Source organism: Patagioenas fasciata, chromosome 15 (genome assembly GCF_037038585.1).
Source record: "Patagioenas fasciata isolate bPatFas1 chromosome 15, bPatFas1.hap1, whole genome shotgun sequence".
NCBI lineage: Eukaryota > Metazoa > Chordata > Aves > Columbiformes > Columbidae > Patagioenas > Patagioenas fasciata.
The window spans coordinates 14,665,396-14,682,023 of NC_092534.1; the positions used below are offsets into that span (position 1 = coordinate 14,665,396).

Sequence of the window (16,628 nt, forward strand, 5' to 3'; positions counted from 1 at the left end):
TTCAGAATCCAGATTAATGAGCAAGTTTTGCTCCCGTGACTCTTCCTGCTCCTTTCGGTGCTACAATGATCCCCACGTGAGCACATTTTTCTGGAAGCTTCCAATTACCCTGGAAACGTTTCCTGAGGATTTTTTGTATCATTGATTAAAGATAATCATGAAAAGAAAAATATGGCTACTAATTGTTGAAGTTGTAAGGGAATATATTGAGATGATTATCGACTTAATGAAGCTGGCATGGAAATACATTTTCCTGATCTGCTTACTCTGTGTACTGTGCCTTCTAACTGAATAATATGCTCTGTTTTCACTCAGCCTCAGTAAATAACAGACTGATCTCTCTTGTTTGCAATGACAGCAAACACAGTTCCAGGAAAACAATAATAAAACAAGCAATGCAAGTATCAACCCTTTCAGCCTCAGTGAAAATAAGCTTCATAGAGAAATGCTTTATTTCAGCATCCTTAGCCTTGATGCCAATTTGGAATTAGTAATTTAATTCTGAGCTATTTACTAATTAATATGGGGTGAAGATGTCTTTTTTCAAGTGCGAATCCACAGAGATCGATTTCCAAAGCTGAGTTATCTGACTCGGTATACCTGGGTTCTTCATGGCCCAGGACTCAGGAACACACCTTGTTGTTCTCATGGGTCGCGACATGGGCCGGGGAGATGACACCTTAGCGCTCAAAAGACTGTGATTTCCCACCTGAGCATCCTCCACTCTGCCCTGGGCACCTTCCCCTCCGCTTTGCGACCCACGTAGCACTGGGTGAAATAATCCATGAGAGTTAAAAGATTAAAGTACAAAGCGCTTCTCAAGTGTGACTACATAAAGGAGCAGGGAACGTCAAAGGGAAAGGGTGCACCTTCAAAGCTCACCCAGTGCACTGCACTGCACTGAAAAATGTAAATTTAAAATAACTTATTAAAATACTTGATTTTTACATTAGCATTTATAAAGCACAAGTACGCAGTCCTTTTCGTCATTCTGGTAAATCCATTTTACAGTTTAATAAAAGAAGATATTCAACATTTGCATGGGAAGAAAGACCCAATGGACTCTTTTTTTAAGGTCTGCACGTGAGTAAAAAACGCAACCCTTTGGAAAGTACTTTGATGTTAAACAAAGGAAGATTGTATGATTATGTCCTTTCAGATGCATAAATAAAGTATTACGGAATTAAAAAAATAAACTATTAGCAAAACATCTGGCATCTAGATGGGTAGCTCAGAACTGTTATAGTGTTTGACCATTTGACATCATCCATTTATCTTTATATATCTCAAGTTACATATAAAATTACATGTCTTTTCTTTTGGTGTAAAACAATCTGTCTGTGCTATCAAATATAAACCTAGTAAAAGCACAAAAAAGCACTGTAATCTATGAACTTGCAATATTTTACTATAGAAATGATTAAAATTCACACCTAGCAGTAGCAGAATGTATTAGAACAGATTAAGTGCACGTCCCATTGGGTGCAGGAGGTTTCAGAGCAATGACAGCAGTCTCAGACATCCCCTCATTCATTACCGTCCCCCACTGACAAAACCAACTCTCAAACGTGTTCCTCAATCAGAAATTTTCCTACCGATGAAATAATTCTGCTTAAATAATTAAAACCACCAGGAATGATGTTCGGATTCTTCATGCATCCAGTATTACTTCTATAGGCTTCACGAGATAAAGCAAGGTGTATTTTACACACCGGTTTTTCCACTTCACGCAATTGTTTCCTGAATACAAGTGGCTTCCAAAGAGACAAGAGAATGACAACTGGAATTTTACCTTCATGAACCTTGCTTAGGGAACCTTCAGCACCATAAACTTTTGTATTTAGTCAAATTAACACTGACAGCTATGGATTAGAAGCTATTAGGCATCAAAATATTAAACTGCCACTTCTCTTTATTTCACTTAAACAAGAAGATTTTGTTAACTCTGGTTTTATTAAATTATCGGCGACATATTAGCTTATTCCTCGTATGGGAATTTTTAAATCATCAACATACAATAAAAATCTGTTTACAAAATCTCTTCAAGGTATTTCCACTAAAAGGTTTCTTAAAAATAAATCAATTTGCTCTTTGGATAATGCTGTTGAAATAATAGTGGGGTCCAGTCAACCCCAGATCCAGGACCCAGCAGAGCGGCTGCACAACGTTCTCTGCTCACACCTCGCGCTCTTCACCCTGGGCCATATTATCAGGTATTTACCATCCTCCTCACACAGCATGTTTTTAATTCCATGCATGTATGCGGACAAATCCATCTCTTTTAAAACACAGCTTTAGAAAGCGGGTTTTGCGGCAAACAGTGAATTCCACGATCCAAGGGCAGGGCTGTGGAAGCACAGCCTACATAAAGAAGCAAGAACTGAGAGGACATATTTCAATTATTTTTTATCACAGTCCTAGTTTAAAAAATAGTGAGGACTCTCAGTGGAAACATCCAATACTGACTACATATTTTGGAGATTATTGACATGTTCTCTCTGCTTGATCATAACATTTCTGCTAAGTTGTGAAAAACATGAACAAAAATACAAATAAATTAAAACGAAACGCACAGAGAATTTGAGAAGTGTATTAGGAGGTTGTTGCTGCAATATCTGTTGGGTAAACAGAAAACGGAGCTTCTAACAGGCAATGAAATGTAGAAGTATCCCAATAAACTCTGTTTCTTGTTGCTGCTAAGGCCGGCTTCGGTTCCCATGGAAACAGATTATGGATTGCCAAAAATGAGATTTGATGTTTTAAAATAATCAGTGATTTTAACTAGTGATGATTAGGAAGGTATGGCACTCTTCTTCCAGAGCAGAGCGTTACGCTGGGAGTAGGACAGGACACATGGCAGCTGGCAGACAGCAGCAGAGCCGCTAAAATCCTTGCAAATGTTACTGGGTGCTGAATGACAACGGCACATCCTGAAAAACCAGCCAGCAAAATCTAGCAAAACTCTATTTTCAATAGTGAATAGCCTTCAAGTTTCTAAAGAAAAAAAATCACACAACAACAAACAAACAAAAACCCTAAAATGTTGTTGTACAGATCTCAGCTACAATGCTTTCAAGTACTTCTTGAGAAGTCAAGTAGACAGTAACATACAAGCTAGAAATTGCTAGATACTTCTTGTCCAGCTTTTGGAGCTATTAATTTATTTGTCAATGACACACTAGGTTCCAATCTGACAAATAAGCCACTACGGAAAAAGACAAAATGTTGGTAACGTTCAGGTTTTCAGCAACAAGAGGGTAGGTCCAGAGGGGCTGGATGTCTGGGAGGGATTGGTGACAATATGGGTGTTGTGGTGGGAGTTTGGGTCGAGAAGGTCAGTACAATTTTTGGGTAAGAAATGACAGAAGCGTGAGGCAGCTCCCAAAACAGGCACAGGGCCTGCTCTGATCTTTTGGGGAGGCTGGTTTTGTTCCTATGGGGCTTCCCAACAAGATGGTGGCACACGCGTGGGCCGTGCTCTCAGGACACTGGTGCTCCCTCTGCCGTGGGACTGAACGCTGGAGACCCTCACTCCAGAGCAGCCTCCCCAGCTCCTCCTCATGCCCCCTCCTGGGATTTGCCACCATTCCCCGAGACCATGGCATCTTCTGAGCTCCTCTCTCTGCCCTTTCTTTCCCTCATCAGGGTTGAACCCACAGGGAACTGCTGGAGAGAGTCCAGCGCAGCCACCAAGATGCTGAAGGGAGTGGAGCATCTCCCGTGTGAGGAAAGGCTGAGGGAGCTGGGGCTCTGGAGCTGGAGAAGAGGAGACTGAGGGGGGACTCATTCATGGGGATCAATATGGAAAGGGGGAGTGTCAGGAGGATGGAGCCAGGCTCTTCTCAGCGACAACCAATAACAGGACAAGGGGTAATGGGTTCAAACTGGAACACAGAAGGTTCCACTTAAATTTGAGAAGAAACTTGTTCCCGGTGAGGGTGGCAGAGCCTGGCCCAGGCTGCCCAGGGAGGTTGTGGAGTCTCCTTCTCTGCAGACATTCAAACCCGCCTGGACACCTTCCTGTGGAACCTCAGCTGGGTGTTCCTGCTCCATGGGGGGATTGCACTGGATGAGCTTTCCAGGGCCCTTCAACCCCTGACACTCTGGGATTCTGGGATCCATCTCTCCCCCTGTATCCACAGACTTCACACGTACACCCCTCTGACCCCAACTGTGGTGTTCTTTATTTCTTCTTCATTTCTGTGCTGACAGCACAGATCAGGTGGAAGAGGAGGAAAAGCACAGACTTGTCCAGCATTTCCCTTTCTTTCCGTTCCCCTTGCCACTGCTACGATGAAAACCCAGCTGATCGGTTCTACTCTCTCCCTCTAAACTGTCACTAGAGTGGGGAAAAGCAAAGAGAATAAAGCTGGGCAAGCAAGTGATGACTGCGGTCACCCCAGCAAACAGATGCCTTGTTGGTATCTTGAATTGGTCCTGACATGTAAAACAACAGATTTATGTGACATATAACAACAGCCAGAGGCATATTTATTAAGAAATAAAAGGTAGTGCTAACAAGCAGCAGACAAATAGATTTCATATGAATATTGGCAGAGTTTGACTGTTTTTTTCTCACTTCTAATTGCAAGATGCCTTTACGAAGTTTCACCAGAGCCAAATACCATCCGTCTCACACAGATCTCAGACAGACCCATGAAACCCCAGACAGGGCATTTACAACGTATTTCAATTCCTTTGGAATCTGTTAGACCGAGGCCAAGCACGGAACAGCTAAAGATTCCACTCACAACTCAGGATCAGAGATAAGCCACAGGCAGGCTGCCAGCCCCTTCGCTCCTCTGCAGCATTAATTAACGGCAGGTCTGTTTCACATTCCCTTCCACGGACCGAATTCTTTAAATTCAAGTTGAATACTGTTAACAAAGTAGACCTGATGCAAATCAACCACAAAAGCCACAAAACATCCCCAGAGTGCAAAGCTCGGTGGTTCTTTTTTTTCCTGAATCACTTAACAGTTTTCAACATGAAAGCCAAACAGCCAAAATTATATGCTTTTAAAATGATTCTACATAAGTCTGTACTATGAAATTACCAACTTATTTGTCTTAGTACCTTTGTACATCATATAAAAATCACTAGAATCATGAAGAAAGATAACATTTGTCCTTTTCCACATAGAAAGAAAATGAATAATCCTTTGTAGTACACAGCCAGAAGTACTGAGAAATACATTTCACTTCAGTCAGTTCTGATAAATACGAGTTAATTGGCAAACATAAGACATTACCTTCTGCTGGATTTGATAAGTCACAAGCATCTTACATCTATTTCCTTAAAAACAGAGATATGTGAGGGGGCATCAGAGATAAATGGTTCCCAGGGACTCGTGAACAATTGTCACTTTTTAGGTATAAAGCAATAGTTTTCTTGTGCATATTTGCTCTTCAGCATGACTGCCAACACTTTAAATAGCCTTATCTTGGCTGCATATTAAAACATTTCCATTTGTAGACAGAGTTGTTCAAAGACTGACAGGAAAATGTTTTTCCGCAAAACCACATTGATTGTTAAAGATTATATTTGTGATTTTTCCCTAATATCATAGTTAGTTCTGATTAGGAAATGCAGCAGATGCAAGAAGTGAGCCCCAAAGTACAATGACAATGAGTCTTCATTTTTATCCACCTCTACATTGGATATGATTTTCAAAAAATGGTGTATAATTCACTTTCCAAGAGTAACACTATTAACAATTTTTGCAGTCCATATTTTCTCTCTCAGAGCATATTTGTCCCCAGAAAGCAACAAACTCATAAATCAACCTCTACTGCAAGCTGTGACAACTAAATCATACTTAGAGCAAAAACATTTCCTTCTAGTGACACTTCCATTCCCTTTGTTTTATAAATTCCAAATCTATGATTAATAAACGTAGTGGGACATAAAAGGATTTTGTTCTTTAAGTGTGTTCATCATCGCAAAAACAATATCCAAGAGTCAGATTTTTCTCTTAGACAGTGATCTTTAAAGTTTTATCAAAATTTACAGCTGTTGAAGACTGTGTGGAAAGGTTCTGTGAGCAGCTGAGACCCATTAAATCCAACAGTAGATCCAAGCATCCACTCTTTTACTAGCAAAAAAGTATGGATTTTCACATTGCTGGCATAATGGCAGCAACTTCCCCTGGCTTATGAAAAATACATATATGTTAAATAAACCCCTTTGTGATTTGTAGCCCAAATTTGTAAAGAAACATATTGGTCAAATCCCAAAATGTGCCTCACATCTCATCAGTCAGAGTCTCTCCTGGGAGGAATCCACCTCCAAACGAGCCTTGCTAAAAGAGCAACAAGACTGGGGAAGGGACTTGAGCACAAGCCCTATGGGGAGAGGCTGAGGGAGCTGGGCTTGTTCAGTCTGGAGAAGAGGAGGCTTAGAGCTGAGCTCAGCACTCTCTAGAATGACCTGAAGGGCAGTTCTAGCCAGGGGGGATTGGGCTCTTCTCCCAGGCAGTCAGCAATAGGACAAGGGGGCATGGGCTGCAACTCTGCCAGGGGAAATTGAGGCTGGAGATGAGAAAGCAATTCTGTGCAGAGAGAGTGGTCAGCATTGGAATGGCTGCCCAGGGAGGTGCTGGACTCACCGGCCCTGGAGGTTTTTAAACTGAGATTGGCCATGGCACTTAGTGCCATGATCTGGTCAATGGAGTGGAGTTGGACCAAGGGTTGGAACTGATGGTCTCTGAGGTCTTTTCCAACCCAGTCAATTCTGTGATTCTGTAAAAGGTGTGTTCTTTGGCAGCAATTTTATTTCTGCTGTCCCTCTCCCAGCCCACGATGGGCCGTGTTGCTCCTGCACATCCTGCATCCCAGCCCAGATCTGACCGGGTGCTGCTCTGCCCTCATCTCACTGACACACGAGACTGCACCCTCAAAGTTAAGAGGTCTGAATAAATTAATTGTCAAAACATACGCTTAAAACGTGCGGCAAACAAATCATGAGCAGAAAGAAAAACAGTGAGGTTGAAACTAGACAAGTCAAACAGCTTTAGGAAATAATCCTGGGATTTGCTTACCCCGAGGGGTTAACGTTTCCTGTGCTGAGCACAGACAATAACAGTCAAACAGTGCGGTGGCAGCACCAGGGCTGCTCCAGCTGATACTGGAAGATGTGAGGGGAGATTTCCCTACAGTCTTTCATGTGCATGTGGGCCTTGGGGATAACAGCAACATTTTATGTAAGATCATTCCCAGTGCTGCCTCTTCCTTTCAAATCAATTACTCAATGCAGAAGAGTTTGGTTAAATAAATGTGTAACAGGGTACTAATGAATTTCAGTTGAAGGAATAATTTAATACTACAAAATGGTGGTGTTTTTTTTTTTCAGGTACTAACTTAAAAATTAATGCGGAGCCTGTAAAAAAGTACAGCTCAATAAAAACAGCTTGTAGGGCTTTTTGTCACGTCTCTTACTGCTGAGGGGTGTCACCCCACTCCAGAATGGCCCCAGACTTAAGAGATATGCAAACTTTTCTAAAGTATTGCTCAGCTAATACACTGCAGAGTTGCCAGTCTCCGAATTTATTGTTCACTAATGTTAATCACCACAATTTTAATTAAAGTATTATCCGGTGTATGCGAGAAGTAATTATGTGCAACTAACGTAAGTTGTCTGACAGGCTCGTGTTTGTAGAAAAATGCATTAGTGTCACCAGGACTGCTCACAGAAAATGAAGTGGTGTTTGTTTTCAAGTGAAAAATGTATACATGGCACATTAAGTGAGCTGCTATCACCAATGCAAAACTTAATCTAATACTAATATCAGCCTAAAAAATCTGATGTATTATTCCTAGATTTTTTTTCCCCTCATATTTTAAAGCCTATTTAGCTATAGCTAAAACTGTCATTAATATATTATATATTAATAGATTTCATTTAAAACTGTCATTAATATATTTAAAATTTACCTTAACAAACGGCTAGTAAATCTGCACCAGCTTTGTTTATTTGCAAGGTGTTACGAGTGTTCAAAACCACAGCAAGTCGTATTTGACACTTGCTTCTGCCTAACACATTTTTATTCCGCAATCTGTCAGCACATTTAGTGTCTGTAAGAGTCAGTAATGACCACACACATTCAAATGCATAATGCATTGTTCTTACTGGAAAAAACAGATATTAAACTCATGCATACCTAAAGGCAACGCAATTCATCTTCCCTGTCTAGCGGGATGAAGCGCATTTGTAAAATGTTTTGGTTGGTTAACAGTTAACTGAGTGGCACAATGTCCACCCAGGTGAAAGGGACGCCCCAGAAGTGCCTTTATATTCCGAAAATGAACTTTCCTGCTTTGTGTCAGACATAATCCCACTAGCAAAAGACACGAGTTAATATTCATCTAACTGTAGCTTACTAGCGGAAACAAACAGTCTCACTGCAAGGAAGTTAATGAAAACAGTAATAATGTCTTCACTGTACAAGTTTTTTTTCTTAAAGAAGAATCCAACAATACACGAATTGATGGCTTGATTGAACCTTTTCAGCAAAAAAGTCACCCACTTAGAGGAAGGTAAAAACAATCCTCTAGGAGTATTGAGAGCTTAACTCCTCGATACCAAACCCAAAGGCGCTGCTGTCCTTTGTGCCTCTGCAGCCCGTAGGAGCCTTGGGTAGAGCAGGTAAAGGGGCTCTGGTGCTGAAGCCTTGACACCTCGGAGCAGCAACTCCTTCTGATGCAGTTACCTTTAGAGAGGCTCTTGTTTTCGGTAAGACGTGATGGGAAACAGCCTAAATCATCCCATCAGGCAAGAGCCTGGACAATAGCGCAGCAGTAATTCCGCATTAGCCTGCCGGTGTGTTTGGAGAACATTGATCTGCCTTGGTGTAACATGAAGTCTTTTACAAAACTTCTCAGGACATTTTCAGGTAAGATAGTAATAAAAAACATCTCAAACCCTAATTCCTCTCCTTGCTTATTTTCTTCTCTTGCTGTCAACCTTTTGTTCTTCTCCCTGATTGTTCACTTCATACTTTTGTAGCACGTACACAGCTGCCTTTTGACAATCTAGAAAAGCCCCTTTAAAATACCAGGCTGAGACTCCAGCGACAGATGATGCACGAAAGCCAACTGAATATGCACACACACTGCACTAAGCTGGGGGGGGACGGTGGAGAAAACTTTAGGACTTTAATTTTTAAACACACACCATCATGTCGCGCCAGCTCTGCTGCACATTTGTTAGTTGCCTTAAGTCATAAACCATAACAACAGCCCCGTGGGTATATGCAGGCCATTTGCTTCACATTCATATATTATACAGGAGTTTGTTGACTTTACATGCCCGCTCATTTAGGAGGAACTTGTCATGCTATTCTTGTTTTTATCCAGGGGCTTTAACAAAATAATATGGCACCAAGACCACTAAAATGGGAATACATAGTTATCTGCTTCAAAATTCCATCATGACTTACACTACCAAGTAAATTAAACAGAATATGTAGTTTGAAATGTCACAAAGAAAACTTTCTCCCAGAAAATCTAACAGCCAGGCACACACTCACAGAACAGGATTGGTGTTCTGCCTAAAAGAAGGTGAAACCTAAGAGAAAGACATCAGCATTTACTGCTTTAAACCTGCTCACTAAACCCCACTGCAGAGCCAATTAAAAGACATGAGTAAGAGTTAACCTGACGAACTATTTAAATGAATTGTTTTCTTAAAGGTTGCTATAGATAAAATACAGGGCAACGTCAACTTGATCTGTATTCAGTGGGCACTGATGAGGAAGTGCTGTGTACCAGAACCACCACGACCGTCCGCACTTGGAGCGGCGCGTGTTTTCTCAGTCCGCATTTGCTGTAGCGATGTTGCTCTTAGGAATCATTATTATAGGTGACGGACCAGCTGATTGATTTGCCCAAATCACTGTAAGCTTGTTTAAGAGGATTAAAAAAGCTTTATACTGATTTAGCAATATAAGGTACTTCTAATCATTTTAAAGAACATCCATACGAGGTGGTTGTATCAATTGAACCGATCAGTTTAGCAGGTGATCCAGTTAGATTGATGCATCTTTGTATACACAAAATGTGATGTTAAATGCACAACCTGCTCCATGGGTAAGAATCAGATTTCCCATGAGATATTTTTACATTTCTCACCGTTTTTTTATGCATCCTCTCCATGTCTCAATTTCCATGTATTTTTAGGGCTGCCATATCTACTCCCAGAATTTCACAGCAATATGTGAGAGGATGCTATATGGTTTGTCCAATACTTCGAGGGAGCAGCAGACCCAGCGCACATTGAGTTACTGATGATCGGTACGCGTACCATAAACCCGTCACTTCCCAAACTTACCAGGCTTACTATACAATATATATTGAACTTCCAAGGAGGTTCACACTTCCAGCATGTGTATTTCCACTGCAAAAGTATTCAGAAATTCCTGCACAGCCCACACAAATGTCCTCAGATTCCTTCTAGGCAAAATTCCTGACCAGGGAGATCAAATACACTGGAAACCTTGAGGTGTAGTTGATCCCTACCAGAGCATAGAGTTCTACACTTCTCCCATTTGTAAGCATTACTTCAACGCTATGAATTACAAATGGCTTTATCCTAACAATCCCAAAAGAGCAGGAGTATGAGTAAAGCATAGCACATCAAAATTAGGATTTTATATTAATGAATACAGGACACACACTTCTTGACTTGCAATTTTCCCAAACTGTAAGAGAACTCGCACAAATCTCATTTTCAGAGCCTGCACGCTTGCCTGGGTCACTCTGTTCTGCTCCCCCTAATGGTTCCCAAGGAACTGTCTGAGACCTGGATAATCAGCTTTTTCACCACCCGCAATTTCTTGATTTGTGTATTCTCAGCAGTGACAAAAGAAAGTCTGCAATGTGGCGGGAGCAGAGGAAGTAGTTTCTTAATGGTTAATAACTCAGGATTTGTCACTTAGCTCTCTTCAAGAGATTGCCCAGAAACCCATTGTTTCATCTTCCAGCTTGTTTCCCATCAAATTACTATTAAATTATTCATAAATTATTACATAGTTGCTTCACATCCCTGCAATACTAATTTTAACAGTTTCAAAGAGCCTGTAATACCAGCTTTCAGGTTTAAAAAATGCATATAGGCAGCAGTAAAATATACAGTATGGATTAATAAAATTAAAATCCAAGAAGAGTTTTCCCTTTCTAATACAAACTCTAAGGACTCATCACCCCTTCTGGAGCTCAGTAATATCCCATTACCATCAATTGCCAGCACATCTAGCCCTTTGAACATATGAAAATATAATACACAGATAAAAATAGCCACCAACATTCTTGGCATTTCAACAGCTTCCTAAGAAATTAGACAAGGAAAAGAGATTTAATCTGAATTTTGTAATGTTATGGCTAATAACCCCTTCAGTCTCTAAATAAAACGGTGCAGGTAGAAACACAGGATGGCTTCATAACTGTTTCAGGAAAGGAGAAATGAACACACCTTGAGATAATAAGTAATCAAAGTGCAAGTACTGTGCCATTAGTGGGTAAGCTGCTAATTAGCCAAAAAAGAAATAAAACTGTCATTGTAGCTGAAAAAGATAAGGAAAAAGTAAGAAATACTTGGAATTTTATTGGGAGGAAAATGGCATTAAGCATAACTCTATGTTAAAAAAAATCAGACTCGTATTAAATAAGAAAAATCTCAGTATTCATTAAGTTAGGCCACTGAAGTAAACGAAATTGAGAGATGAGCATTTACTTCTCAAAAATGTATCATGCAAATGAACAGCGTGAAGGAAGCGCAGACATTCTGCGTATCCAGTCCCCTGTGCGGCACCAGGACCATTAAAAGCACATGAATTATTTTGTCAAACTGCTTAGGAAGATCAGAGATGGTCTTAAAATAGTCATTTATCTCAAACTTGGTAGGAACAAGGCTACTTAATTCTCTTTAAACCTTAGTCAGTGTACTTAAAATGTAAGTTGTGTTATCAAATATAATTAATCATGGGTATTTTCAGTTTTAAATGGACTTACATCCTGCTGCTCGGTATAATCTTGTGCCCGTCTCTAAACCACGTCACCTGTGGTCTGGGGTAGCTGAGAATGCGCAGGAAGTTCAGCACTGCAGCTTGTCCTTCGGTCACTGTTTTCCTCTGGTCCGTGTCCAGGAAATCTCCCATGTCTGCAAAGAGAGCAATTAATACTAAGAGTCCTGAAGTTCTTGTGTCTCTCCCCGTTTCTTTTCGGCAGACAGAGAAATAGCTGCGTTCTGCAATACTCATCGGCATTGCTACGATCGGGTAATACGACATTATAAATCATGAGAAAGTTTTGATTAATATAGATGTGGGTGAGCATAAGGTATGTTCAGCTGCCTCAGCCAGCGGTTCTGCACAGCCTTGGTGCTCTTTGGAAATAATGGAGTGTTTTTAACTGGAAGTGATATTTTAATGGAGGTTTGGTTGGTTTTCAATAAATCCTTGCAGAATATAACAAATTCCTCTGCAATGCAAAGGAATGCAGATGCTGCATATATTTTTTTCAGGTTTTTGGCCACCAATGTTTTTCAGTCCTTTTATCCATAGCTCCACCAGTAGCTCTGCCACTCATGGCCAAACCAACATGCAGTCAGATCTGTGCAAGGAAGGACTACACCCAGGTAGAGATCAGAATAACAGGACTACAGTCACTCTTCTGGCACTACCCTACGATTTAAATAGTGCATCTAGATCACTGACATTTAAAAAGGCATCAGTAGTATTAAAGAGAAGTTTTTAACCAAATACAGCAAACATTTTCATTCTCTTTTGCCCTTTGTATCACATTCCTATCCATCCAAACACACAGGGCTGGAGGCTCCTACTTATTCACCCTACAAAGAACTTCGTTGCATTTTAACTTACTCTAAACCAAGAAACTAACACACACACACACACACACAACTATCCTGGTTTATACAACTAAACTATTTTTATTTCTTTATTTTTTTTTTAAAGGATCACAATGTTCTTTAGAAAAACCACAGGGAGCAATGCAAAGGACACTGAAACATCCAAGACTATCGGGTCTGCGGATGGCAGGGGATGAGAAGAGACAGAACGACAGCAGAAGTTAAACACACATGGTATTTTAAAGAAGCTTTAATCAACTTTGTGATTTTCAAGTTATTTATTCAGACATAATCAGCATTGTACTTCCTCTGTTGCTCTGTATTTCTTACAACTGTAATCAGATCATCTACTTGAAAAGAAGTTTCAAACCGCGTAGGTGGATCTAATTAACTTCACTGTCATATGATTATTTTAGTCTTCACAATCCAAGAGTTTCTAAGCCCATTCTGTAATTAAGATTTACTCTCCATTTTTCTCACAAATATCTGCTCCCATTCGGTTAAGGAACGTGTTGCGTTGTGTTGAGAACTTTTTTAAACTTATTTATTTATTCTGAGATCTAGGACACGGAAAAGATCTCAGAGCTTTCTCAGTGCACGTCGTAATTGTGCCTTTCAGTTTTGCACTAGAGATCTTGAGTTTGGGAAGCATCCTCTATCACAAATGGTTCATTTCCAGCCAACTGTTAAGCTCAACACCAAACACACAGTTCCCCACAACTCTTGATGACTGGCTGTGATTAATAATCCTTTGGAATGTTGCTTTCTGACACGTTTTCAAGAACAACTCAAAAGTAAAATACGGTAAAATATCAGGTGCTTCATTGTATCCGCACAGCTTAAGTCAATTAATTTAGATGGAAAACGTTAAAATACAGAAATCAACCATATGGTAGCAGTAGCAACCCCTGGGTAGAGGAGAAAGAGGATATCTAAAGCTCGTAGAACACTTCAATCCGCAGGAATAAAGCACAAGTCGGACTGACAAGTTTCACTATAGAACCCGTATATGTCACTTACAGGTTCAAGACCATAGGTCTCCCAAGTCGTAAAATATCTGCTTTGCTCTGTCTCAAAGAAATAAATAAACAGACTGGTTAATTCAGACAGAGAAGTCTTAAGAGAGAGCTTTTCAGCCTCGTTCAGCGATGCAGAACTACAAATTAAATGGGAGAAAAATTAAAGTAAACATTACAATTCTTTCTTTCTCAAAAACAACCCATCCCTGTCCCTGCTCCTCACCGTCCCTGCCACCAGCAGCTCAAGGATCGCTCCCTGCCCACGCCAGCACAAGTGTCTGCACAGCTGAGCCAGGAATCAGACAGAGGGGAAAGAACTAATTGTACAAACCCTACAAAATCATTTTTGTACTTTTTTTGTGTTAATTTTGGAGAGGTTTCCCAATCCACAGCTGTACAAACAAGTCTTCCCGCTGAGCCTAAAGGAATAGTGTGCTACATTGTCATATAAGAACATGAAACATTAGTGGAATGGAGGGGAAAATGGGTCCAAAGCTACCAAAGCTTTGTCCCCTGAAACCTACAGACAACTCCAGAGGCATCCAGGCTCATCTGGGGCTCGCTGCTGCAGGACCAGAGGCATCTCAGCCTCATCTTCCCCCCTCCATCTTCCCCTTCTGGCTTCCTTGGAATCCCCCACCCCACTCAGCTACACCGCTCAACCCACCTCCCACCAAATCCTCCGTGACCTGATACAATTCACTAAACCAGAAGAGGAATATTCAGAAAAGTACTTGCAAGGGTCTGACATGCATCGGAGTGAGTACAAGATCATGAAGGGGAGTAGCCGGGAGGGCCATAAGGGCCAGCACAAGGTGGGGAAGGAAAATGCCACGTTAGCAGCAGTTTATTTTGACATTAGCTCCCAGTATCTTTGAAACAATATCACTGAGAGGTCAAACACCAAATGACTGGTATTACTGGCATGACAGATATAGTAACATAATTTACTGCAATACAGTAAAGTGGTGAACATGATACCAAAACTTACACAGTATCATTTGCAACCATTTCTATTGCAAAACACAGGAAATTCCATGTTATTTCACTCACGACATAGTGAGTGACTTGAATCAGTTCCTTGGAATTGGGTTTCTAATAAATAACTCAATTTATCTAAATTCCACTTATCAAGTGACATTTACTACTTCTGAATTTCCAGTTATTGAATCTGAGGAAGAGAAATTTCACCCAAGTAGCAGATTGCTTTCATGCAGTATAAAAAAACCCCAAGATTTGTAAGCATTTACTTGGAAAAAAGAACAAGTCCTCATTTTATTATTTCCAAACAAGTTATTTGGATTTATTTTCTATATGTTTCCTGAAGAAAGACAATTAAGAGTATGTGATCATTTCTGAGGTAGTATGAACTAGCACTAACTCCTGAGAAAATACATCTAACATTTGCAAATGGAAGTCAGACACTCAATCAGAGGTCAACTCAAACCTTCCACACAGCCCAAACTAAAGGGGTGCAAACACTGGAGGGTTTGGTTCAGAGAGGTTTTGAGAACAGACCTTTAAAGTTTTGTTCACAAAGTTTTTGCTGTGAAACAACTGTGTATTTTGTATCGTAAGGATTACGATCTAAATCTTCATGTATGTACCTCGGCCATACGGTTTTCTTTCAGATATCCTCTGCTGTTCTCTGGGATTTTTTGTTTTGTTTTGATTGACTATTTAGTGCTATATGTTCTTCCTTAACCCCTATGTATTCAGGGAATGGTATGATGGTTTTCTCATGCTACAGCTATCTCCAAACAACCTTGGTTTGACGGTTTTGAACAGCTCAAGTCTGGCTCTGAAGACTTTATGTTGCATCACTTTGAACTACTTCCCATAGATAACTACAGTGTGAAACTTCTTGTGATCCGGCAATTTTCAAATGTATTAAATACGATAACTAATAGCTTTTCAGACTCGTAGGTGTTACTGGTATGCTGTTTCTTTTACCCACAAAAAGCACCGGTTGGCTAATGAATCACAGGATAACTTGTATTCAAACATACATGCCACTTGAACTTCGGATCTCCTCTGCAGCAAGGCGCCCATCCTGTTGCGCACCACGCACTGGTAAGAGCCCGCGTCCCACCTCCGCAGAGCGGGGATCACGTACCTACAGAGACAAAACGCAGAACCATAGTGAATGTCCTCCTGAAGGCAGATCAACGCTACTTCATCTGGCATTTCTTAGTTCTCTTTAATAATACACACACGTCATCTCAAACGCTTATTGTGTTTCTTCTCACTAACAGCATTCTCGTTTAATCTCTGGCCTTTGGCTACAATATTGCCTGTGCTATAGAAAAGAAAAAACACCCATGAAATGCATAAAACGTCTTTTGGTCTTAAGATCTACATTTGATAAATTCTAATTAGTTCACAAATTGAAATATAGACCTAAATGTTCTTCTTTGTTTTATCTACTCTCATTCACAAGGTAAAGATGCCTGGTAATTTGTTCAGAGGTGGTACCAGACGACTCCAATCTAAATGGAGGCATTGGGAAGACTTGCAAGAAATATCAAAGCTTTCCAATGAAAAAAAAGATGGTTAATACATGGTGTGACCACTGTAACTCAGAAGAATACTGGAAAGACACAGGGCACTGTACCTTGTATTTATTCTGCCCTTCACTAATCTTAAAAAGTCACTTAGCCCACTAATGCTCACCTTCTTCATTCAACTATATCTGATTACTCAACGTGAAAATGAGCTGATAGGCACAGTTTTAATGTGAATAAAACG

General features: G+C 40.4%; 1 protein-coding gene across 6 annotated transcripts in view; it reads right to left on the reverse strand.

Annotated features, from left to right (window-relative positions):
• Positions 1–16,628, reverse strand: part of SDK1 (sidekick cell adhesion molecule 1) — a 375,917-nt gene that overhangs the window by 256,488 nt on the left and 102,801 nt on the right. For all 6 annotated transcript variants that reach the window (XM_065850323.2, XM_071814947.1, XM_071814948.1 and 3 more), the window contains 2 exons: positions 15,890–15,996; positions 12,006–12,153 (listed from right to left, as the gene is read on the reverse strand). In XM_065850323.2, coding sequence (XP_065706395.2) covers positions 12,006–12,153; positions 15,890–15,996 — 255 coding nt within the window. The remainder of the gene's footprint in view (positions 1–12,005; positions 12,154–15,889; positions 15,997–16,628) is intronic.